Source organism: Pseudopipra pipra, chromosome 8 (genome assembly GCF_036250125.1).
Source record: "Pseudopipra pipra isolate bDixPip1 chromosome 8, bDixPip1.hap1, whole genome shotgun sequence".
NCBI classification, from domain to species: Eukaryota; Metazoa; Chordata; class Aves; order Passeriformes; family Pipridae; genus Pseudopipra; species Pseudopipra pipra.
Genome location: NC_087556.1, coordinates 1,931,284 through 1,955,009, shown reverse-complemented (window position 1 = coordinate 1,955,009; position 23,726 = coordinate 1,931,284). Strand labels below are relative to the sequence as shown.

General features: G+C 44.8%; 1 protein-coding gene across 8 annotated transcripts in view; it reads left to right on the top strand.

Annotated features, from left to right (window-relative positions):
- The window catches only part of PCDH15 (protocadherin related 15), a 701,112-nt gene that overhangs the window by 414,044 nt on the left and 263,342 nt on the right, over positions 1 to 23,726 (top strand). For 5 of the 8 annotated variants that reach the window (XM_064662184.1, XM_064662178.1, XM_064662179.1 and 2 more), the window contains exons 6-7: positions 12,651 to 12,665; positions 13,567 to 13,632. In XM_064662184.1, coding sequence (XP_064518254.1) covers positions 12,651 to 12,665; positions 13,567 to 13,632 — 81 coding nt within the window. The remainder of the gene's footprint in view (positions 1 to 12,650; positions 12,666 to 13,566; positions 13,633 to 23,726) is intronic. The other 3 variants (XM_064662188.1, XM_064662185.1, XM_064662180.1) reach the window with 1 other exon arrangement.

Here is a 23,726-nt window from a genome sequence, read left to right as displayed (position 1 = left end):
TAACCCTCCTCAAATCATCCTGTTTAAAGTTTCTGGAGGGAGTCTTTTAGTGTTTAGAGGTTGGAGAGTCCACACAGTGGCATCAGTGTCCTGACAGGACAAGGGGGAATGGCTTCCCAGTGCCAGAGGGCAGGAATAGATGGGATATTGGGAAGGAATTCTTGGCTGTGAGGGTGATGAGACCCTGGCACAGGTTGCCCAGAGAAGCTGTGGCTGCCCCTGGATCCCTGGGAGTGTCCAAGGCCAGGTTGGATGGGGCTTGGAGCAACCTGGGCTATGGAAGGTGTCCCTGCCCATGGCAGGGGGTGGGATGGGATGATCCTTAAGGGCCCCTCCAACCCAAACCATTCTGGGGTTCTGTGATCAGACCCTCTGCTTGGTTTTAACACCACATTTTTGGGAGTCCTCTCCAGATGGATTCCAGTGACCACGCTCTGCTGAGGGGTGCTGAGTCCAGCAGTCCTTGCACTCATCCCAAACTTCCTCCCTCCCAGAACTGCTTTGCAGAGGAGATACCTAAAACAGTTACATGTATTAAAACAAGGCTTGAATCACTTCAAAGGCAAACAAAGGCTGTCACTGCTTTGCACTTTCCAGACCATTTCTGAATCAGTAGTGGCCAAGTTTTCCAAACACGAGAATGAGGGGGTTCTGGCAGGAGTAGTAACAGATGGTTCCATAAATCTGCTCTTGCTGGTTTGCTTTTTAAATAGAGGCTTCAAAAAAAAACCAGCCTAAAGTTCCACCTTCATGCTTTTCACCAAAAGATTTTTTCTAAAATACATCTTGAAGAAAGTACTGACTTTGTATCCCCCCCTTTTTTTGTTTGTTTAGGGGTTTTTGATACATTGTGAGACATTTTGTGCATTTACCTGAAAATGTGAATTACAAGCTTTGGGACAGGAAGCTGAAGTATATCCAGTATTACCACTGGTATGATTATCACTGCAGATGGGGCAACATTTTGATCATAAAATAAAGATAGCATCATTTTTTTGCTCGACAAAATAGGTATCAAAAGGGTGCAGCTCACCAGAGGAACAACAAATAACTCTCTGTAGCTGTTCAATATTGAATCCTCATTGCTTTTCTAATTAAGACTCTTTAGACACAGGCTCGATCTATGATGGTCAGAAAGCAGTTTAGGCTTCAATTATTGAACCCCTTGGACCATAATTTATTAATGAGATACTTCAAAGGATGACACTTTCTGTGAAGTCTTATTACTTTGTGTTTTTCATGGATGAGGAACATGCAAATGGATATGACTCAGGTGGCATCCAAGAGTTGCACACTATCACAGATGCCTTCACCTTTTCTGGAGGAAAGGACCTTCTTGTCTGTGACTTCAGAACCTGCTTTCCATTCACAGGTCCATACCTTTGCACCCAGGCTGTGGAGGCAGCATTTCCTAGATCCTTGGCTAATTAACTTTTGCATCCCTGAATATGTGTCAACATCCTCTGTGCAAAATAAGGTCATTTGACAAAGCCCCAGGAACTTGGTTTCAAGTAGTAAGCTCGTTCCCTGTGATTTCCTGGGTTCTGCTACTGCCCATCTGCCTGGAAATGAGCTTTAAAAACAGATTTTGGGCCTTTCGGGGCTTTTTTTGGTTGCTGATGTTGGATACGATTTCTTCTACTTGAAATATCTAAACCCTTGCACAGTGTCTTCAAGTTCCTTCAAGACAGTGTTCAGTGGTAATTAAATCATGATTTAGTTCAGACACTTTATCAAGGTCCATATTTGAAATGTGAAAACACCCAGCTGAGTCCCCAGTCGTGCAGAGGGTGGGATGGGATGCAGGAGGCTCTGGTCTGTGCTGGGTCATTCAGGGCAGTCCCACAACTGTAGGATGTGGCAGCACATCCTCTAGAACGGGGGAAAGAGGGGGAAGGTTTGTGCTGAGCTGTTGGAGTTCAGATGCAGTTGTGGAAAGTCAGTTTGGCCAATTTTATCAGCGTTTGAGTGAGGAGCTGAAAGAGCTGAGTGCCTTCAAGGCCAGGGGTTGCCTTGCTCCCCTTGCTTTGCATGAAGGACAGCAAAGGCACTCCCTCACCTTCTGCTGCTGCTGCCTCCTGTCTTGATTAAATTCCAGGAAGATGTTGATCAACATTCCCTTCATTAGAGGCGTCAGGAGGAAGGTATTTATAGGCGCAATATGTAAATGTTCCCCAAATTGCTGGTTAATTACCTGGAGCATCACCAGTCCTGGGAGTGGCAGGTTAATTAGCACAGCCTGTTTTCCACTGGGGTGGCCGTGGGTGACCTGCTGCAGGTTTGGCACAGCTGGTACCCCGTGGAAGGTTCTGGAACTGTTGGAAGAGTTAGAGCTTGGAAGAGGTGACTTCAGCAAAACAGCTGCTGGTTGTTCTGCCACAGAAGGACTCTGACAACTTGGCTTTGGGTTTTGCTTCATAACATGAGTGTTGAGGATGAGGGGAGAGGGGCTGGAGTCTTAAAGATCCAAAGGGAGTTTGAGGTTGCATGTCTATATAACCCTTTTCTAGTCTAATTTAGAAAGTGCTGCTTTTGAAAGGAAACATAATCTCAAAAAATACAGTTCGATGATATTCATATGGTAATGGAATATTTTTAAATTTTACACCTACTTTAAAAAATGAAAACATTCCTCTGTATATGGCAAAATTCCATGAAGTTTTTTTCCTCAATTTAAACTTAAAACTTCCTTTTGTTGCTTCTTTCTTTTGCCTGAGCTCATCTCAGTCAGTTCTGTGGAACACAAGCTGATGTTTTTCTGTTTCTGTTGTAAACAAACAAAAAAAAATCTGGACTGAAGTAGGAGAAAATCTTCAGGGGAAGATGAGAAGCCTGATTGTTAAATATGATTTTCAACCTCAACGTTGAATGTAAAGCCTAAAACTCACAAATTTACCCTTTAGGGACAGACCAAAGCTAAATATTATTGGCTCACCTATAAGTTTAGCTGACCCTCTCTCATGTTTCAGTTAATAAATGCTAATTTATTTGGTTTTAAAGAAATTTCAACAGTATGAAAGGTTATGAGTACGAGCCTTGTCCTGATGGTTAAATGTCTGCTTTTGTACAGCAGTCAAAAATTACTTTACATACTTTTATAATACCAGGATTCAGTTTAATTCCCAATATTAAATATTTTTCATCTTCCTGTATGAAAGGTCTGTCTCGAATGAACCAGAGGCACAACAGGGAAAATGCAATTTCAAAAGATATTGAAAATAACACGAAATTTGAATGCTGGGTGCATAGGAATGGTTAAATGCAGGTTTAATCAACTTTGGAAGTTTAAGCACTTCTGAAGATATTGCAGCTTTTCTTGACTCATCCAGTGCTTTTTAATGGTCTTAAAAATTACTTTTGGTAATAGCAATTTTAGATGCTGCTTGGCACAGTATCATATTTTTATGTGCTTTACAGTGTTTTCAGACACAAGTATGATTTTAAAGACTCTTGTCAACTCCAAAACTGCTTGTAAAATGGGAAGTTATTTCAATCTAAGAGCACATTGCCCGAAAGAAGGATGGGGCTGCATTTTTCTAAAGCTGTAAAAATAAAATAGCAATTCACAGCACTTGCAGGGTAATTTTCACGTAGCAAACTCTTTATAGATATTATATTTGTAAAAAAAAAAAAAAAAAACACAAAAGAAAGGGAGGTGGAAGAATGGCAAAATAAAGCTACAAAACAAATTGCCCTTTCCAGGTGCATATTCTGAACTGGAATGGGAGGTTGCAATAATGGTCTTTGTTTGGTTTATGTCCCTTTTGTATTTATTATCCATCAGCCTCACTTTTTGTCCAGTTAAAGACAAAACCAACCCCAAGTTCAGCCACAGTCAGATCGTCTTTCACTCAGATCATCTTTCACTTGGGGTTTCTGAGCTATAAATTTTAAAGTAGTGCTTAACTCCCATCAAAGCACAGAAACTCTGTAGGTTTAAGGAGCATCAGAAACGTGTTTGAATCAAACTCCAGTTCGCTGCAGTTCCTTTCCAGATCCTACAGTTAGAGATTTCTATCAGGAAGAGCTGAAAATAGCCCGTGAAAGCCCTTCTTATGCGATTTTTCAATACAGAACAATCGTGGTGCAATGTAAAGGTTATGCCAGGCTTATCCCAAACTGCACAGCTGGAGTGCTGAATTCAGGCACACAGGAAACAAGGCTGGGCATTTTCCCCTTACACTGGGTTGCTTAGTTACTCAATTTAAATGTATGGTTCTATGTGGCTCTTTATGAGGAACCTCAGTCTGTAAATCGAGATGTTCAGAGATCCTTTCATGGGATTTTTTTCCCCCCTCCGTGAGTGTTTCCTGCTGAATGGAAGTGGAGGTGAGTCCGAGGGCTTTCAAAGGAGTGTTTCCTTTGTGAGCAACTGGGGGAACTCTGAGAATAAAGTACATCTGGAAAAAGAAATACACGTTCAGGCAGATATAAATGCGAGGTGTTTTAGCTCAGCCACTGCCCCAACCTGCTGGAGTTGCAGTTCTTGCCTCTCCAATTTAAACCCAGCGGAGAAGGCGCTCTCGCTTTCCCCGCGCGCCGCCAGCTCCGAGAGCTTTGCTGGGAGATTCAACCTGTAAAAACCCACAGGCTGGAGGTTTCACTGTGTTCACAGTGTGCTGGTTTTGTGAACAATGCAGGTCTCTTGAACTAGGCTTTCTCAGGGGCTGGTCCCATCACCAGCCACTGCGGCGGGTCAGAGCCGCCCTCGTGGCACTTGCTGTCCTGGCAGGGTTTTAGGAAGTGAGTGAGTGCAGGTGTCTGGCTTTGGGCCATCACATGTCTTGTGTGTGGCACACACACCAGATCTTGAATTTCCAGCCAGTGATCAGGCGGAAATCAAGGGTCTGTTTCCTTAATGAATGACTTTAGTAATTTCTTATTTAAAATGGCCCCAGTATTGTCAGGGACTCAGGCTTGAGGGCTGGACTTAATGTTCTGACTGTGCATCTCCAAGACTTTTATAGGAGTGGTTTTTGGGCTTAACCATGTAGAAGAAATGGGGAGAAAAGGTGTTAAATACTTCAGAATCATGGAATGGTTTGGGTTGGAAGGGACCTTACAGGCCATCCTGTTCCACCCCCTGCCAGGGGCAGGGACACCTCCCACTAGCCCAGGTTGCTCCAAACCCCCTCCAACCTGGTCTTGGACACTTGCAGGGATCCAGGGGCAGCCACAGCTTCTCTGGGCAACCTGGACCAGGGCCTCCCCACCCTCACAGCCAGGAATTCCTTCCCAATATCTCATCTAATTTCTCCTCTTTCAGTTTGAATCCATTCCCCCTTGTCCTGTCACCCCAGTTCCCAATGAACAGTCCCTCTCCAGCTTCCCTGTAGCCCCTTCAGATGCTGGAAGGTGTTGTGGGGTCTCCACACAACCTTTTCCTCTCCAGGCTGAATGGCCTCAACTTTCTCAGCCTGTCTCCACCTTTGACTTCCAAAACCCTCTTCCACGAGCTGTTTTCCTTTCTTTCTCTCTCACCGTGGGTGGAAAGGTCCATGGTTGAAGAAAAGAGTAAGCTTGAAATCAAGACTGTTGCTGAATGCTGAGTGTTTTATTCTCACAAGAGCAAAACTAAAATGCTTAGAAATGCAGAAGGGAAGAAAAAAACATAACCAGTACAGACTTTTAGCTCTACTTTAGGTTCTGGAAAACTCCCCTTTGCTCACTTAGGCTTTTCTCGGACTCTGCTCCTGCTCTTTGGAAAATAATTTGGACTTGCTGGGTCACACTTTTTCTGGTACCAAACAACTTGTCATTACCTTGTTCCTACAGAGGTTGTCTTTTCAGCATTTGATGCTGAACTATCCAGGGTTTCCTCTAAAATCACGTGTGTATCAAACAAAGTGGCTTTAGTGGGTGCTTGAAGAATTTTCCGTATTACCATTTGTGTTATTGGCAGCACGTAGTCCCTGAAGGGGATCAGAGTCCTGAACTCTCCCTAAATTATTGTTTGCTGCAATATTTAGGGATGATAAAGAGGTTTATTGAAGACATGGAGTGTAGGGAATGGTTGAATGCTGCCCCATGCTGAGGTGGTGCCATGTGAACAAGCCATGATTAGGTTCCAGTGAAGCTTACTCCAAGATGTTGTGGATGCTGCACACTTTCATGGATTCAGGAAGAGTTTGGACAAATTAACAGAAATGAAACATAATCTTAGAGTTAACACTGTATTCTTTTCTGCTTCAGGCAGCAACCCAAGGGAAGTAAGGGACTGATGCTGAGGAATAATAGAGCCTTTCCCAGTTGCTGACGAGGTTTAGAGTCTGATCCTTGTTTCAGTTACAAATCAAAGAATAAAATAATAAAATAATTTCCTTCAGCAGTTAGTGGGTAGAACTTTATTAAATAAAAAGTCTTTGAGGTTGGGCTGAGCATCTGCTGGGAACTGAGTCGGGTTTTTGGGGCTGCCAGTTGCACTCCCTGGGACTGTTGAAATAAACCCAAACAAAACTATTTGACTATAGAAAAGCCAACTTGAATATAAGATAAATTGTGAAACAACTCAGAGTAATGATTGGGGTGTTTCTGCAGCAGCTGGAAGAAGAGTTGGTGATTAGCATATTGAAGTGAATTTTTTTCCCAGTTTAATTTCAGGAGTGCTCAGGAGGAGATGACAGTTATTCCACAGAATCTTGTCCCCAGGAATGTTCAGGTTGACTGTTTGTTTTCCCAGGAATGTTCAGGTTGACTGTTTGTTTTCCAGGTGAGCCTGTTCCCCCTGCAGGGCACCTCACTAATTTTCTGTCAGGGTGTAAAACTCTTTCTGTCTTTGAGGAGCCAGGACTAGGTTATTGAGCTCTTCTCAAAGTTGTGCTCTGTTGCTGGGAACACAAATCCCTTCCCAGGTGTTGGGAGAGACCTTTTTTTGTGGTTAAAGTCACTTAAATTTTTAGGGCTTTGTGGGGCAAGCTGTTTTTATTATTAAACTTTGAAGCAGCTGATGTGACCTTGCAGCCATGTGATCTTCAGACACTGCTCCCAGCTAGTTCAAATGGTTTATTTAGCTGGATTTTAGGGGTATAGGAGCTGTGAATGGTTATTTTGAGTTTTCCAGGTAATTGTGTTTAGTAGGGGGAGGTTACAGGCAGCTCTTGATGGCTGTGACTGCCTCTGTGAATGTGTGTGAGACTGTGAGTGTAGGAATGTTGTCAGAAATGCTGGTAGGGAGAGATTTGAAAAAGCTGCTGTAGCCTCGTAACCTCCACATACAGTGAGGGGTGGAAGGGTTCAGGTTCTTAAATGTTCAGCTCCTCCTTAGCCTGTTGTTCATAGTGGAAGGTGTCCCTGCCCATGGCAGGGGGTTGGGACTGGGTGATCTTGAAGGTCCCTTCCAGCCCAAGCCCTTCTATGAGTTGGGAGTCCCTCCGGGGGTTTGGAGCAGGAGATCAGTGTGTGGGGTCCTTTGAACAGGAGGAACTGATCCTTCAGAGGGTGGCAGTGCCCTGGCAGAGGATGCAAGCGGCCTTTGGGATGGTGGGAATGAAGAGAAGAGAGTCTGGGAGGGGAAAGGGCAGTGCTGGGAACTGCAAACCTCCACAGTTGATGGGGGGGTGGTTGGAAGGGGCATCCTTAAATCCCAGCCTGTTCTGTGACCTTGGAATCACAGAATGGCATGGGTTGGAAGGCACCTTCAAGATCATCCAGTTCCACCCCCCTGCCATGGGCAGGGGCACCTTCCACTGCGGACCATCAGGTGTCTTTGGAGCTCTGTGGGATTCCCCACAATGGAATTTTGTTATCAGCTACTTCCATAATATTTTCATTTTTATAGGTGATTCTGTTTACTTTAGCTGTGAAGAGAGAAGTCCTCAAAGGAGGGGAACTGCTGGATGGGAGGGGGCTTCAGGAGGGCAAGAGGAAAGGAAGATGCTCAGGCAGCTCTGTTGGCAGAACACAGGATGATTCAAGTTGTTGTGTTTGTTTCTGCTCAGGCTGTTTGACCTTGCTGAGTGTCTTCCCTAGGACAGTGATTGAGGGTTTCCTCTGAGCCACCTCATTAAAAATAATTAGAAATTAAAATAATGAAAATTAGCCATCAGAAACCAAATAGATCTGAGCCCTGACACTGTTACATGGAGAGTGTGCTAAAGAGGTTTTCACTTTGCTCCCAAGGAGACAGGCTCTTTATTTACCTGCCTTTGCCTTGGTTGTAGAAATGTGAAGCAAAAGCACAGTGAAGTTAATGAGAGGAACATAAATGCTTTCCTGCAAGCTTTTAGGAAAGCCTTCAGAGCTTGTTGTTTTATTTAGCAAGTTCTGTTTGCTTTTCCTGTAAGGTCCTTAGGGCAGGGGTGAGGGCACTGCTACCTCAGGATTCCATTTACCAGCATTGCTGTTTAAACATAAAACACACCGTGAAAACTGTAGGTAGGGGAGCTCATTTATGTAGTGCCTTTTCTTTTTTCAAGTGTGTTTGATATATCATGATTTGACTGCAAAGACTGCCCCATTATGCTCAGGAATTTCAAGGACAACTTGAGGTAAAACAATGGCAAGAAGAGTTGTACTGAGGCTCCCAGACATGGGGCACCTTTCTGTTCTCTGATTTTAAAGTCTTGTGTTAACATCTCCTTCAGAAATCAATTATTATGTCAAATATCCTGGCAGTTTTGGTCACCACAATATAGGGAAGATCTGAAGCCATTAGAGAGTTTCCCAAGGAGGCAGCGAGGATGGGGAAGGGCCTTGATTTGAAGCTGTGTGAGGACACTGAGGGCACTTGGTGTGTTCAGCTGGAGAAGAGGAGACTGAGGGGAGACCTCACTGCAGTTCCAGCTGCCTGGGCAGGGGCAGAGGAGGGGCAGGGACTGAGCTCTGCTCTGGGGGGACCAGGGACAGGACCCAGGGAATGGCTGGAGCTGTGCCAGGGCAGGGTCAGGTTGGATCTCAGGGAAGGGTTCTTCCCCCAGAGGCTGTTTGGGCACTGACCAGGCTCCCCAGGGCAGTGGGCACAGCCCCAAGGCTGCCAGAGCTCCAGGAGGGTTTGGATGATCCTCTGGGGCACAGGGGGTGACTCTTGGGGATGGTCCTGTGCAGGGCCAGGAGTTGGACTTGATGATCCTTGTGGGTCCCTTCCAGCTCAGCTGATTCTGGGATTCTGTGAACCTGGGTCTGCAGTTATCTGTGCTCATTTATGTTTAATAAATCAGTCTTACTGCTGAAATATTTTTTGTTGAGGAACAATTAAAAAAAAAAAGTGAGAAAAAACGTGAGAGAACTTGAAACCTGTTGGCCCAGAGAAGGCCATGAAGATGTTCCAAGGGCTGGAGCCCCTCTGCTCTGGAGCCAGGCTGGGAGAGCTGGGGATGTTCACCTGGAGAAGAGAAGGCTCCAGGGAGACCTGAGAGCCCCTTCCAGGGCCTAAAGGGGCTCCAGGAGAGCTGGAGAGGGACTTGGGACAAGGGATGGAGGGACAAGACAAGAGGGAATGGCTTCCCACTGCCAGAGGGCAGGGATAGATGGGATATTGGGAAGAAATTGTTCCCTGTGAGAGTGGGGAGACCCTGGCCCAGGTTGCCCAGAGAAGCTGTGGCTGCCCCTGGATCCCTGGAAGTGTCCAAGGCCAGGTTGGACGGGGCTTGGAGCAACCTGGGCTAGTGGAAGGTGACCCTTTTTCCTGTCTCAAGTAATTCTCAGCATGTCTGACCAGACCTGGTGCTTGAGTTTATGTCTTACTGAGATGCTATTGCTGCTTACTGATTGTATTTTCTGAGGGAAAAAAAAGGTACCACCCATATACTTACACCATGTAACTTGTCCTTAGGTTTAATTAAAATTATTGTCTCGCTTTGAACTGGGAATTTGTGTAGGACTACAGTTTTAAATTTATCTGTTTGGTGATGAATGTGACACTAAGGCTGTGGCATTATTAAGTTTGCCCTTTGAGAAGGGGATCGAGGGGGTGCCAGACACCTTAAAAAGCAATCTGAGATTTGGCCGGTACTGACATGGTGGAAATTATGTGAAATAATCTGTAAACTCTTACCTATGCACTAAAACTACGTGTTTGTTCATGAATCTGTTCTTGGTGCCACAGCAAGTTTCCTACTTCCCATCCTGTTTGTTGTTTGTATTTTTTTTTCTCCTCTAGCTGTAGAAATAGTTCTGGCTGTTGCTCTTATTTTTTTGTTTTCACTGAAATTTATCTCATGGTAGATTTTATTGCTTCACCTGCTCACACTTGCAGTAAATCCTCTGCAAGTTGTTGAATTTCACTCTGCCTTTTCGCTGAGACTCTCCAGATCCAGACTGGAATGAGCATTCATTTTAAATGTACTGTACAACTGCTTTGATTATAATTCTGGACATTCCAATGTGTCTGATGGAAAACCAGCTTTGGAAAAAGGCTGCTAACATGTGATCTGACTTGTAATGTTGCTAATTTTCTTACTGAAAATAGAACTAGAATTTGGTCTGATTCAGGTGAACTTTTCACTGGGACACCCAGCAGGAAGAAAATATCATGGAACATAGATGATAGGGGGAAAAGCTCGTTGAGGTTTTTAAAAAAAATAATGATTCTTCTTTTGGTAAGGCATATGAAATTTTAAGAATTAAAAATTGTCCCTGCTTTTGGATTTTTATTTGAATTTTTATTTGTTTGTGTGCGTGGTGTCACTGTTGAAGGGGGAACAGCAAAGCTGAGCTTCTTTGACCTGACAAAGAGTTTGTTGAGGGCTCGTTGATCCAAATCCTCAACCTCTAGAAAATTATAACACACATGTCTCTGGAAAGAAAAGTTAGCAGTTATTTTTGTTATGGTTCTGGAATTTTCATAGCATCCAGTGAAAAGAGTAAGAGGGGGAAAATTAGTCCTTATTTCATGTAGATAATGCAAACATGGCTTATCTTCCCACCCATAGGAAACTACAATGATATGAAAGATACGGTTTTCCAGATGATTTATTTATTCTGTTAATGCCTTCAAAAAAAAAAAGCTTTAAAGTAAAATAATAGCTAATTTAATTAAAAAAAAAAAAGGAGATAATCAATTGTTATGTATCAACCTAGAGCATATAAGAATAAAAGGTGTATGTAGGAAGAGTTCATTCTTCAGTAATTTTATTTAGACTGCCTAGGGTTTAGTGGGCATGGTGATTTTGGGTCAAAGGTTGGACTTGGTGATCTTTGGAGGTCTTTTCCAACCCCAGTGATTCTGGGATTGCAGTCCAAGGGGGGTGATGAATCTGTGCAAGCGGAGTCACTGGGGTGAGGAAGGGGAGTGATGGGCACCCGCCCCAGCTCTCTGTATTTCTCAGTGTCTGTGTGGAGGGAGGGGATCCTGCCCCTCTGGCCAGCCCTGGGCAGGCACATCTGCAGGGCTGGGCCCAGCTTGGGCTCCTCAGCACAGCAGGGCCAGGGAGCTCCTGGAGCGGGGCCAGCGCAGGCTCAGGAGATGCCCAAGGGATGGAGCAGCTCTGGGAGCAGCAAAGGCTGAGGGAGCTGGGGCTGTTCAGCCTCCAGAGCAGAGCCTGAGAGGGGCCCTCAGCCATGGCTGGAGGGGCTGCAGGGAGGGGGCAGAGGATGGAGCAGGCTCTGCTCGGGGGGGCCCAGCAATGGCCCAAGAGGAACGGGCAGGAACTGATGGCCAGGAAGTTCCAGCTGGACAGGAGGAAGAACTTGTTGGCTGGGCAGTGCCCCAGCCCTGAAGAGAGAGCAGAGAGGGGGTGGAGTGTCCTCCCTGGGGCTATTGCAGAGCTGTCTGGACACACTCCTGTGCAGTGTGCTCTATAACTGGGTGTTGTTCAGGCTGTTCATCCCTATCAGCAGCCTCAGGGAATGCTGTGCTGTCTGACCATCCCCATGCTGTTCAGAGGTTTGGTCTTGCAGTCGAGCTCAGGAGAGCAACACAAAACTGTTGCTGGGGGTAATCCCGGTGCTGCAGAGGTGTCCTTTGGGAATCTCACCCAAATGGAGATCTGAACAAAAAGCTTCACTGTTTTGATCTCCCTTTGTAGGTCTTGTCTGTGCTGGGGTAATTATAGTCTGGAACGAGCTGCAGCATTTCCTTTGAAGTCAATGAATGTGTAATTTTTACCACAAGCTGGGAAATAGGATTTACCTCAGCTTGCTCTTGGGTTTAATTCACACATGGTTTTGTATTGGGATTTGTGTGTAAAGTGTTTAGACCTCAAAAAAAACCCCCAGAACAGTGATACTTGAGTATTTCTTCCCTTGGCCAGAACTCAAATAGAAGGTGCCATTCCATACAAATGGGGTGCAGCCATCCATGGATCAGAGGAGCCTCGAAATGTCTGTTTAAAGATGGGCTGCAGTCTCCCAGGCAGTCCTGTGTGGTGAAAGGGGAAGGGGAAGGGTTGTCTCTTACCCCGCTGGGTCAGTGGTGCTTTGAGGCTCTTTGAAAATAAAAAGTGCTTCTTAATTAACTTTTGTTTCTGTGGGCTTTAGAGGGGGCACTGTTCTTCTTCCATTTAAAGTAGAAAACTCAATTGTTGCCAAAGTACAGTCATCACATGTGCTATACATGCTTTTATGTATTTTAAGGCTACACCTGTGCATTTGCTAGCTCTGCATGTACTGCTTTGTCTTTGAACCTATCTTTTGAGTGCACCAACAAACACTTACTTATTTTCTTTCGTTATTCTGCTCTGCTTCCATTGATGACTCTAAACCTTTGACTCCAGACTGGCAATATGAGGGTAAGATGGCAAAATGTGACTTCCTGAACATTGCTCGTCTGCTTTTGATTTGTGTTTTCCTTAGAACATTGTTAGAATTCTGTTCACTGAGTAGATCCTTTTGTTGCAATTAAATTCAAATTATGTTTGTTTCTGTTGTGTAACTTTAATTATGATTTATACCTTCTAATCATTCTTTTGTTATTTTTTTGGGTTAAATTACCGTTGTATTACCTCTGTCCCGATGGAGTTGTGCTTCACTGTTGGGATGGGGTAGAGATCCTGGTGGGATCTCTAGAGCAAGACACAAACAGATTTATTAGTTTAGCCATCCAACTGTGTCCTCATGGCCTGTGACAACAATTCTTTGCTAAGGGGGTGGGGAGGTCCTGGCACAGGTCGCCCAGAGAATTTGTGGCTGCCCCTGGATCCCTGGAAGTGTCCAAGGTCAGTTTGGGGCTTGGAGCAACCTGGGCTAGTGGAAGGTGTCCCTGCCCATGGCAGGGGGTTGGAACTGGATGATCTCTAAGGTCCCTTCCAACCCAAACCATTCCATGATTCTGGGATTTGGGGAATGTGTTCATGACATGGAAAGAGTGACATAACAGACAACAGAACAAATAATATAAAGATTCTGCTGTTTAGGTGTTTGTTTTAAATAAGGATCGTATCTGAGATGTTAAATCCTTTGTCATCACGTTCCCCCATGCTCTGTAAAGTTCCTGTGAGCGAGGGATAAGCAAACAGCTCAGATTTTGATCCTCTGTGAGTGTAACTTAGCTGCCAGTTGTAGCTCATACTTACATCATACTTAAGTGAATAATTTAGCACGCCCAATACACTGACTTAAAAAACCCCAGCAACAAAACCCCCAAGATCCTACTTTTGGAATGAGAAATAACTTTACTTTTCATCTTTATAGATTGCAAGTTGGCCAGAACAGGTCCTCCAGCCACAATAGTTCCCATTGACGAGGAGAGTCGGAACGGTGAGTGCCCCCACAATTATTTATAACACAGTTATTTATATACACCAGCTTAATTTTTACCATCTAACTTCTTATGTCAGTGTGATGTTACCAGAGGACAAAGTTCTGGTCAGTCTTTGGTTTTGGTGTGGTTGGGTAAAGCTGACACCTTACTCTGCAGCTTTGATGGGAGTGTTTTGCTGCTTGTTGGTTTACTCTGAGTTTAATGAGGTGAGTTTGTGGACACCTCTGAAATGGCAGAACTTGCTTGCTTGTAGTCGTGGAAATTTCAAAAGAAAATGAATGACCTTCTGTTTTCAATTTTTTTAATTGTCCTCTCCAATCATACAGTTCTCACATTGTTGATCTGTGATCTCAGCATTGCATTTGTGCAGGTGGGATGAAGTGCTTTGCCCTGCTGGAATCAGCTGTTACTCCTCATATTGTGACTACTTTTTCCTGCTTTTTATTTTCATATTTTATTTGGATTTTAACCTTGTAAGCTAAGTGTGGTTTTGTACTGTGTGTGGTGGTGGTTTATCATATGTGGGTGCTTGAAATGGTGAACAAAGTCATGTCAGGCTGGTGGAACCTCTCTGCCGTTATCCTCGGGGGAACTGCTCGTTGTTGGAGCTGCTCAAGGTCAGATGGATAACAGAATGCTAAAAAAAAAACCAACAAAAAACCAATTGTTAAAGCACCTGTGTTCTGAAAAACTCTGGTGCTGGAGTGGTTGTTGTAAGCAGGCTGATTGCTTCCTCCTGTGGGGGTTTTCCTGGCAATCCTGAGTGTCCAAAGGAGGACCACGAAGGTGGTTGTGCTCTTTCGATGGGATGTGTTGGTTCTTAGCAAGTCTCTGTTGTATACTGATGGTGTGTGTCACTTGTGTGATCCTTAGTTTTGGCAGAATGACCCCTGTTGCCTTCAGCTGAAATGGTTTGGCCACCAGAGCTTGTCTCTCATAGCCTTTCATCCTTCGTACTCGGTAGAAAATTAATCTGTATAAATGGTTGGGGTACGTTGTGGACTTCCCATCCCTGGAAGTGTCCAAGGCCAGGTTGGAGGGGGCTTGGAGCAACCTGGGCTAGTGGAAGGTGTTCCTGCCCATGGCAGAGCACGGAATGAGATGGGCTTTAAGGTTCCTCCCAACCCAAACCATTCTGGGATATAAAAGGTAATGAGGAAAATCAGCTAAAGCAGTTTGCTGTGGTAAGAAAATGTTTTAATCCCAGTTTTTTGATATGGAACAGAAGTTATTTTCCAAAATAACTGTTGCTTGTTTTCGCAGTCAGACCCACAGTTATTGTGTGACCCTCTTGAGAGATGAGCAGAGGTGTTGGGAGGTGACAGGTTCCCACCATGGGATTAATGTCTCTTTCTATCAAGTAATTTAGGTGCAATAGTATGTTAGATCATGGTTGTGCTCATGTGAGGAATCCTTCAAAGGGAGAACCTGGCATTTCTTAAGGTACAAATGAATTATTTTCTGATTTTCCCTTTGCTTAACTGAATTGGGTGATAGTGCTTGAGATCATATTAACAGCAAAACTGAATTTTTCTATATGTTTCTTATAGGCAGAAAGTTATATTCACCCACTGATTTGGGGTTTTTTTAATTGCTGAGTTTGAGACCTGGTTTTAACTTGTTTTAAAGACTCAATGAGACTTACTCATAGCTCGGAGTTTGTCATTGCCACTGCACCCCAAGTTTTTGGTGGCCTTCATGTGGAGCCGCCCATGCTCTTTCCCTCCAGATGAGCATCCTGAAATGCTCAAGGGTTTTGAATCTGTAGGAAGGGTTTTTAATGGAAAGGGAGACTCTTGGCAAAATTGAAAATTGCTAGATATGACTGATTAAATTAGAATTTGGAACAGGATGCAGAGGTTGGGGGAGAGGAAACAAGCAGACCAAGTGAATCACCCTGATGTGAGGAAGGATTTGAACTGGTGCAATCCTAACAAAAAAAACTCCACAGTTAGGAATATTTTGGTTTTGCTCTTACCTATCCTAGGGAAATTAGTAAATGCTATTGTGCTTTGATTTTATTTGGGGTTTTTTTGTTTCTCTCCCCTGCCTCTACGATGGTACAAGTGCTCCGATGAGCAGTGGGACATCTCCTGCTCTCCACACACAAATCTCCGTGGTCATTGGGGATGTTTGGTATTCCTGCAAACTCAAGGAATTTTGGGAATGAGCTTTCGTGGCTGGAGGTGGGTTGGGTATTATTTTTGTATCTTTTCATCTCCCTGCTCTCTTGGCAGCAATCTTCTGTCAGCCTGGCTTCCCAGGGAGGCAGAGGATGTGTGATTGCTCCACAAATCCCCATCAATAACCCCCTGCAGGGAGGGATTAATGGCAAATAGGGCACAAATATGCAGGGAACAAAACTGGGGATTTTTTTTTCCCCCCTGATACTGTTGGACCAATTTATTTTCAGTTTAATTGTATGTAATGCTGGAAGAATGGACCTGATTGCCAAGGCACATTGAGAATGTCACTGCAAATTTCCGTGCTGTAGCAAACATTATAACTTGGTTTTCAGGGACAATTGACAGGGACTGAAGAAAATGTCTCTAGAGGCACAGAATCTGTAGCCTCTCTCCTGAGGGGGGCTCAGTGTGGTAATACATCTCCCAAGGACTGTGTGTGATGCCTCTGAACAGCCATTACTTAATAAAATGTTCAGTGACTGCAGGGCTGGAACTGAAGTAATGAGCCTGAGGAAGAAGGAAGGATCCTCTCTCCATGTGCTGCTTGGATCCTGTGCCCATTCCAGCCTGGCTGCCTTAAGGCATTTTGCCTAAGGAGCAAAAATTCTTTAGTAAAAAATGTTCTGACCTGGGAAGTTGCTGTGGCTGAACTCAGGTGTATCCAGAATGGCATTCCTTAAGAGCTGTGTTTCCATGTTCTTTTCCTACCTTTCCTTCCTGTTTCGGGAAAAATGTGAATTACTGACTTGGAGGTACTTCAGCATCTTGATTTCTGCAAATACATCTTTCCTACAGAAATTATTTCTGTGCTATTACTGCTGGTTTGAAATTATGTGGAAGAGGCTGCCCAGGGAGGTTTGGAGTGCCCATCCCTGGAGGTGTCCCAGGAAGGCCTGGCCGTGGCACTCAGTGCTCTGGGCTGGGGGACAAGGTGGGCATCGGGCACAGGGGGGACTCTTGGAGGTCTTTTCCAGCCTCACTGATCCCATGACATTCTTGTATTGTCTCTCTGACAACCTCTAGTTTCAAACCAACATATTTTCACCTATTACTTTCTATCATTCAAAAATCAGCTTTATGAAAGAAAAGGAATATTAGTTTTACCATTTCAAGTGACTTGAGAACAGCATTTCTCAAGTTTGGGATGTGTGTGTAGATGTGGAAAGAGGCCAAACTGTGATTTTGTGTTGATTTTTCTTAGTTTCCCCATAAGGGCAGTTTAAGGACTCTTTGCATTTTGCTTCACCTGGTGCACTATTTTTTTGGTAGCAGTTAACAATTGCATTTCTATAATGAACAAAAATCAAATCATTACATTATATGTTATCATCCCTGTGAAGTATTTGCAGAGAAGCTGCTTCAGTTGATTTCTAATCTGATTTATGCCATTGTCTATGTGCCTCATAGATTTTTCTCACCCCTTTAGACGATCCTACAGCTCCCTAAAGTGTTTCTGAATGTTTTTGTCCAGCTTTTGACCATTCTTTCCAGATGTACCTTCACCAGTGTGGAATCTGGTTTCTCCAGCAGTGGAGATGTGGTGTGTTGTGTGTATATAAGTTAAGCTACTGCAGCCAATAAATAAAGCTTTGAATTAAGGTGAACTTAGGTAGTCCTGGGCTGAGGATTGCAGCCCAGCCTAGTGATATCATGGCTGGGGGGATTGTGGCACTGAGTATTAGCAGAGTTTGGTTGGATCTGTGTGTGCTGATGCCATTGTGTGGTCATTAATGCCACCTCTGAGCGCATTAGATTAGCCAGCAAAACAAATGTGAGCTGGGTCAGGCTCAGGCACGTAATAACATCTGGGCTAATTAGGGCACCCGGTGTGCAGTTTATTCTGGCTTTATGTTTTTATGTAGGAAGAAAGGTGATACATTAGATCTAATAGCTGTCAGATTAAGTAACTTCTGTCAGGACTTGTTACCCTTGGAGAATGTTTTGGACAAATTCTAACGAGAGGAGTGGATTTGCATTGATTTGTGTGGCCACGTGGCTGCACAGTCCCGGGGCTGCTGCCAAGGGCTGAACACTGAATTTACCATGTCCAAGTGCTGTCAGCCCTGTCTGCCCATCCCTGGGCTGATTGGGAACCTGAGTGTTTCCTACTGATGCTCCTCTAAGAGGAGAAGGCCCTGGGGGTGCTGGTGGGGCAGAGGCTGGACCTGCCCCGGCCCAGAAACCCCCCGTGCCCTGGGCTGATCCCCCAGCGTGGGCAGCAGGGCAGGGGGGGATTCTGCCCCTCAGGGGAGACCCCCCTGCAGAGCTGCTCCAGCCCTGGGAACAGCCCAGCAAGGACATGGAGCTGCTGGAGCCAGTCCAGAGGAGGCCCCAAGAGGATCCGAGGGCTGGAGCAGCTCTGCTGGGAGGAAAGGCTGGGAGAGTTGGGATTGTTCAGCCTGGAGAGGAGAAGCTTTGGGGTGACCTGATTGTGACCTTCCAGGACCTGAAGGGGATGACATGAAAGATGGAGAGAGACTATTTCCATGGGCCTGGAGTGTCAGGACAAGGGGGAATGGCTTCCCACTGCCAGAGGGCAGAATTAAATGGGATATTGGGAAGGAATTCTTGGCTGTGAGGGTGGGGAGGCCCTGGCTCAGGTTGCCCAGAGAAGCTGTGGCTGCCCCTGGATCCCTGGAAGTGTCCAAGGGCAGGTTGGACGGGGCTTGGAGCAACCTGGGCTAGTGGGAGGTGTCCCTGCTTGTGGCAGGGGGTGGAATAAGATGAGCTTTCAGGTCCCATCCAACCCAAACCATTCTGGGATTCTGTGATAAGTACTGGCTCTAGTTCTGGATCATTCAGGGCATTCCTGTGCCATTTAGGAATATGCTGGTTTGACTTGGAGAAAGGGGTTACTCTGGGTCATATAAATCCAGAGGGAAATGTCTGTCCAGGAAAGTTAATGCGAGAGTATCAGGAAGGGACTTACTGAGGCTGCTGCCTTCCCTGGCATTGAGGTGGGACACCTGTACAAGTGCCAGGGTATCAAGAGACACCCAGCTGTAGCTGACTTGGTTTATTCTTCTGGTGGAACTTTTCCAAGTGCTCTGGTCCAAGTGCTGTCCTCAGATTTCTCCATGGTGGAGGAAACTTGGCCTCATGCGCAGGTTAATAATGTGCTTTGAGCCTTTTTGTCATGTCTTGCGTGTTTGATTGCCAGAGATGGAAATGTCTTCTGCATTCACTGATCCAGCCAGTTAAAACTGAGGATTATTTGGCCTTAATCAGCTGTCCCAACAATCATTATTAAATGCAACAGCAGGAATGTTATCAGAGCATAACATTTGTATTTCAGGAAAGGGCTGGAAGAGCAGAGCTGCAGCTCTTGTCAGGGGAGAAGGCTCAGAGTTGAGAGGAGGTGTAAGAACTTTAAGTTAGAAAATTCTCTTTTCCTCGGCTAATAAATGTCTTCAATTAGGTGAAATATGGAATATTTGTTTTTATAACTTCTGTTATTTTTATAACTCCTTCCCATTCCTCATGTCAGCACCTGGCTCGTGTGTTGGGGCTCAACTTGCTGCCTTAAGATGCTTCAATCAAAATGCAAACTAGGAAGTATCACTTCTTCCCTGACAATTTGATTTAGTTTATAAATTCATGAGATGGGAAAAGAGGTCTAAATTTATGGAAATTATTTTTGTTTCATTCAAGCCTGTTTGTTCATTTCTGTTCCAAAATGATACATTCGTTGGATTTTGGTATTAAGGGTTTCATTGGGAAGTCATGAAGCAATTTGGTGTCTAATGCTATTTTTATGCCAGAGATTTAAATTCACACTCACACTTTTTCATGTAGGACAAATGTGTAAAGACTGAAGAAGCTGTAAAATGGATCAGCTTCTTATTCTACTTCTATTCATCAGCTCATCACCAGTACTTAAGCAGAGCTTTTGTTAAAAGTCTCTAAAATTCTCTGCTTTCAGTAATTTTTTTTTTTAATTTATGCCTTTTAAGAAAAAAGATCAAAGTGCCAAAAAGCAGGATATAATTTGACGTGGAAGCAGGGGAGAAAAGTCACATTTTTAGAAACTGATTAATTCTTAAGGGTAGAAAATAAAGTTATTGATAGAGTTGGAAATCTTTAATTGGTTTCATGCCATCAACTGTCTAGAAAAATGTCCTCCCCTGGTATTACTGCTCTTGAAGGAGGTAAAATAGTCCTTAAATTACTTTCAGGGCTTGGAGGGTTTTGCCCTTATTTTCATAATAATTAAGTGTCTCATCTCCCTCTGAGGGTTCTTAGGACTTTGTGTGGCCATCAAAGCTCTTTGTTTTTCACTCTTTTAGTCAGGTTAGACATGTTCAGGTGTCACAGTTCCAGGTGGATCTGCTGAGATGTTTCTTGCAGCTGCCATGGAGAACCCGCAGGCCCTAATTCAACTGCAAGTGATTGGGTTCTGCTCACTAAATATTGAATAACTGTAGCAGTAATCAGCAGATAAGGTAAGCCCACAGCTCTTTCCTAGCTGTGTTGTTTACAAGGCCAAAAATTGGGAACTGAATTCCATTTTGGGATAAGCATCATAGTTGTGAATCAGGATTCTGCTCTGTAATGCCAAGGCTTTTTCAAAATGTGTTTGGGATTTCCTTTTTTTACTGGAAACTCTCCTCAGAGTGACTGGAGTTCTTCTGAAGAGCTCATCTCTGAGAGTTTGAGTATTGAGAATAAATTATTCAAATTCAGTACACAATCCATCCATGTTCCAGGGGTGTCAGTTTACCTTTGCCAATGAAGAACTGCATATTTCCACTAATTATTTCTTCCACATAATTTTGAAACAGGAGATGTTGTTTTAGTAGTAATATTCTTTGACTGTCTTCTCCTTCACAACCCCAGTAAAGCAGTGCAAGAATTGGAGTATTTAATACATTCAAAGCCTGTTTAAAATCAGTTTTCCTCTGGGGAGTGTGAGCTGATGGCTGGGATTGGTGCCCCTGTAGTAATTGCCAAAAATGTGATGTCATTCTTTGGAAGTGTTTTGGTATCACTTTGTTTTTGGAGTGTGAAACAGAGCTCAGAGCAGGGTTGGTGGTTTTGGGGGAGCCTGGCCCAGCCACCTCCCAGGAATGGTCTGTTGTGCCATGTGAACACAGTGGGTGCCCTGGAGATCTCCCAGTGCTGAGGGCTCAGATCTCCTCTCGTGCCTCTGGCAGAGGTCTGGCATTGATGTCAGAGTGAATGGGTCTTCTTCTGCCTCCTGAGGAATGGGCTGTTATGGGAATTCTTTGTCAAGGGATGGGGCTCCTGCCCTGCTGCTCACAGTCCATTTGCCCTTCTCCATTCAGCTCTTGTGGACTCTCTGGGCAGGTGCTCTTGTTTCAAGAAGCCCCAGCTCTGCTGGTTCTTGGGCACTGGAGCTGCTCCATCCCAGATCAGCTGTTCTCACCTGCCCAGGCTCTGCTGAGCTGAACCAACTGGGCTCTCCAAATTCCCCTATTGCTCCACTCCGTGCTGGGTGTGAATCCCAGAATGGTTTGGGTTGGATGGGACCTTAAAGCCCATCCAGTTCCACCCCCTGCCATCGGCAGGGACACCTTCCACTAGCCCAGGTTGCTCCAACCTGGCCTTGGACACTTGCAGGGATCCAGGGGCAGCCACAGCTTCTCTGGGCAACCTGTGCCAGGGCCTCCCCACCCTCACAGGGAAGCCATTCCTCCTGATATTTCATCTGAATGGTTGGAGCCACTTCAGTTGTTTTCAAAGTCCAGTTAACACCAGGAGACCTGTTTGTGTGATGGGATCTCAAACTTCCCTCCCAATCCTTCCTTTCTTGTCAGTGTCAAAAATTGTCTCCTTCTGGAGGTGCCTGAGGACCTTTGGAACCCTGTATCCCAGGACAAAATTCCCATTCATGTTCTGAGAGGTTTTCTCTGAGCCCAGGCGTGCTTTTGAAAAATTGCCTCCTTCTAAGGAAACCTCAACTCCCTTTCCATTTAAAACACTGATAAAACCCCAGTACCTTTTCACACCTGGGTGAGCAAGTTTGGCTTTGCATCTCTCATTCTTCAACATGTGTCTCAAAGGGCTGCTGGGAGCGTGGACCTGGACCAGGTGAATAATTATCTGTCCTCAATACTTTCATAACCCTTCACACCTTAAAACAAAAGTGGAGGGGGAAAAGCCTTTTAAATGATCAAGCCCCAGTTTCCTTTAACTTCCTTTAACTGTACAGCAATTCAAGGCAAATTTTTCTCCCTCACATTCCCTGTGTTTTTAAGCAGATTGTTCCAAAAACATCAGTAATTTTACCTTGATTCCAACTTTGAAGTGCTAATAAGAAATAACACTTAACTTATTGCTTGTTTTGAACAGCAGAGTGCTCAGAACAGTAAAATAATTCAATAAATGATGGATTTCAAAGCTCTTCTTGGCTCAAACATAAATTACATTTGTTGCTTTATTTTGTTACACAGTCTCATGTGAAAACTCCTTGTATCCTTTTAGATTTTCAAAGTCATGTTAATCAAGCCAAATGTTGTGCTCCACAGCTCTGAGTTTTTTTCCTCCTTTATCCACTCACCATTTTTCATCATTACTCTGATATTCTGCATTTTATCCTATTGAAACAACTGTTTGGGAACATGCAGCCTGATTAAAATAAATCATTAAGTCTCGACCTTCTGGCTGTTTGCCTTTAATTTATGCCATTAGCCCAATCCTGAAGATCATTTAGTCCCTCTGTCCTTTTCCTGGAGATGGTTTAGGGAACAGTGGCCAACTGTATGGTCTGGAAGAGTGAGAATCTCAGGAGGTTTAACAGGGCCAAGTGCTGGTGCTGCCCCTGGGTCAGGAGAACCCCCGGGATCAATCCAGGCTGGGGATGAGCAGATGGAGCAGCCCAGGCAGAAGGCCCTGGGGGTGCTGGTGGGGCAGAGGCTGGACCTGCCCCGGCCCAGAAACCCCCCGTGCCCTGGGCTGATCCCCCAGCGTGGGCAGCAGGGCAGGGGGGGATTCTGCCCCTCTGCCCCTCAGGGGAGACCCCCCTGCAGAGCTGCTCCAGCCCTGGGAACAGCCCAGCAAGGACATGGAGCTGCTGGAGCCAGTCCAGAGGAGGCCCCAAGAGGATCCGAGGGCTGGAGCAGCTCTGCTGGCAGGAAAGGCTGGGAGAGTTGGGATTGTTCAACCTGGAGAAGGGGTGTCTTCAAGGAGACCTGAGAGCCCCTTCCAGTGCCTAAAGGAGCTCCAAGAGAACTGAAGAGGGACTTTGGATAAGGGCCTGGAGTGTCAGGACAAGGGGGAATGGCTTCCCACTGCCAGAGAGCAGGGTTAGATGGGATATTGAGAAGGAATTGTTCCCTGTGAGGGTGAGGAGGCCCTGGCACAGGTTGCCCAGAGAAGCTGTGGCTGCCCCTGGATCCCTGGAAGTGTCCAAGGGCAGGTTGGACGGGGCTTGGAGCAACCTGGGCTAGTGGGAGGTGTCCCTGCCCATGGCAGGGGGTGGAATGAGATGAGTTTTTAAAGTCCCTTCCAACCCAAACCTTTCTGTGATTCTTTGATGTTTTTATATGATCAAATGTATATTAATTCTTTTCAGTAGAATAATTATATGTGGCTGTTACCAGGCATGAAGTTTTATGTCTCAGGATGGTTTATGAACCCAATGAAAAAGCTGGCAAATGTTGCTTCTGAAATGCACTACAGAGCATTCATGTTGGGCCTATTATTTTGTCACTGTCACAAGAGGATGAAGTTTAAAAGAGCAGTTCTATGATAAATTATCTTCCATGCAAGGAATTAATAGTTTTTGCAAAGGGCATCCCTGAGGAAAGCAGCACCACCTCACTCTTCAAGTGTGTCTGCGTTTTGATAGTTTTTGTTTGTTCTCTTTTTTTTTTTTTTTTTTTTTTTTTTTTTTTTTTTTGGATTACTGATGCTGTTCCCCCTGAAGTGCAGCTCCCCACTCT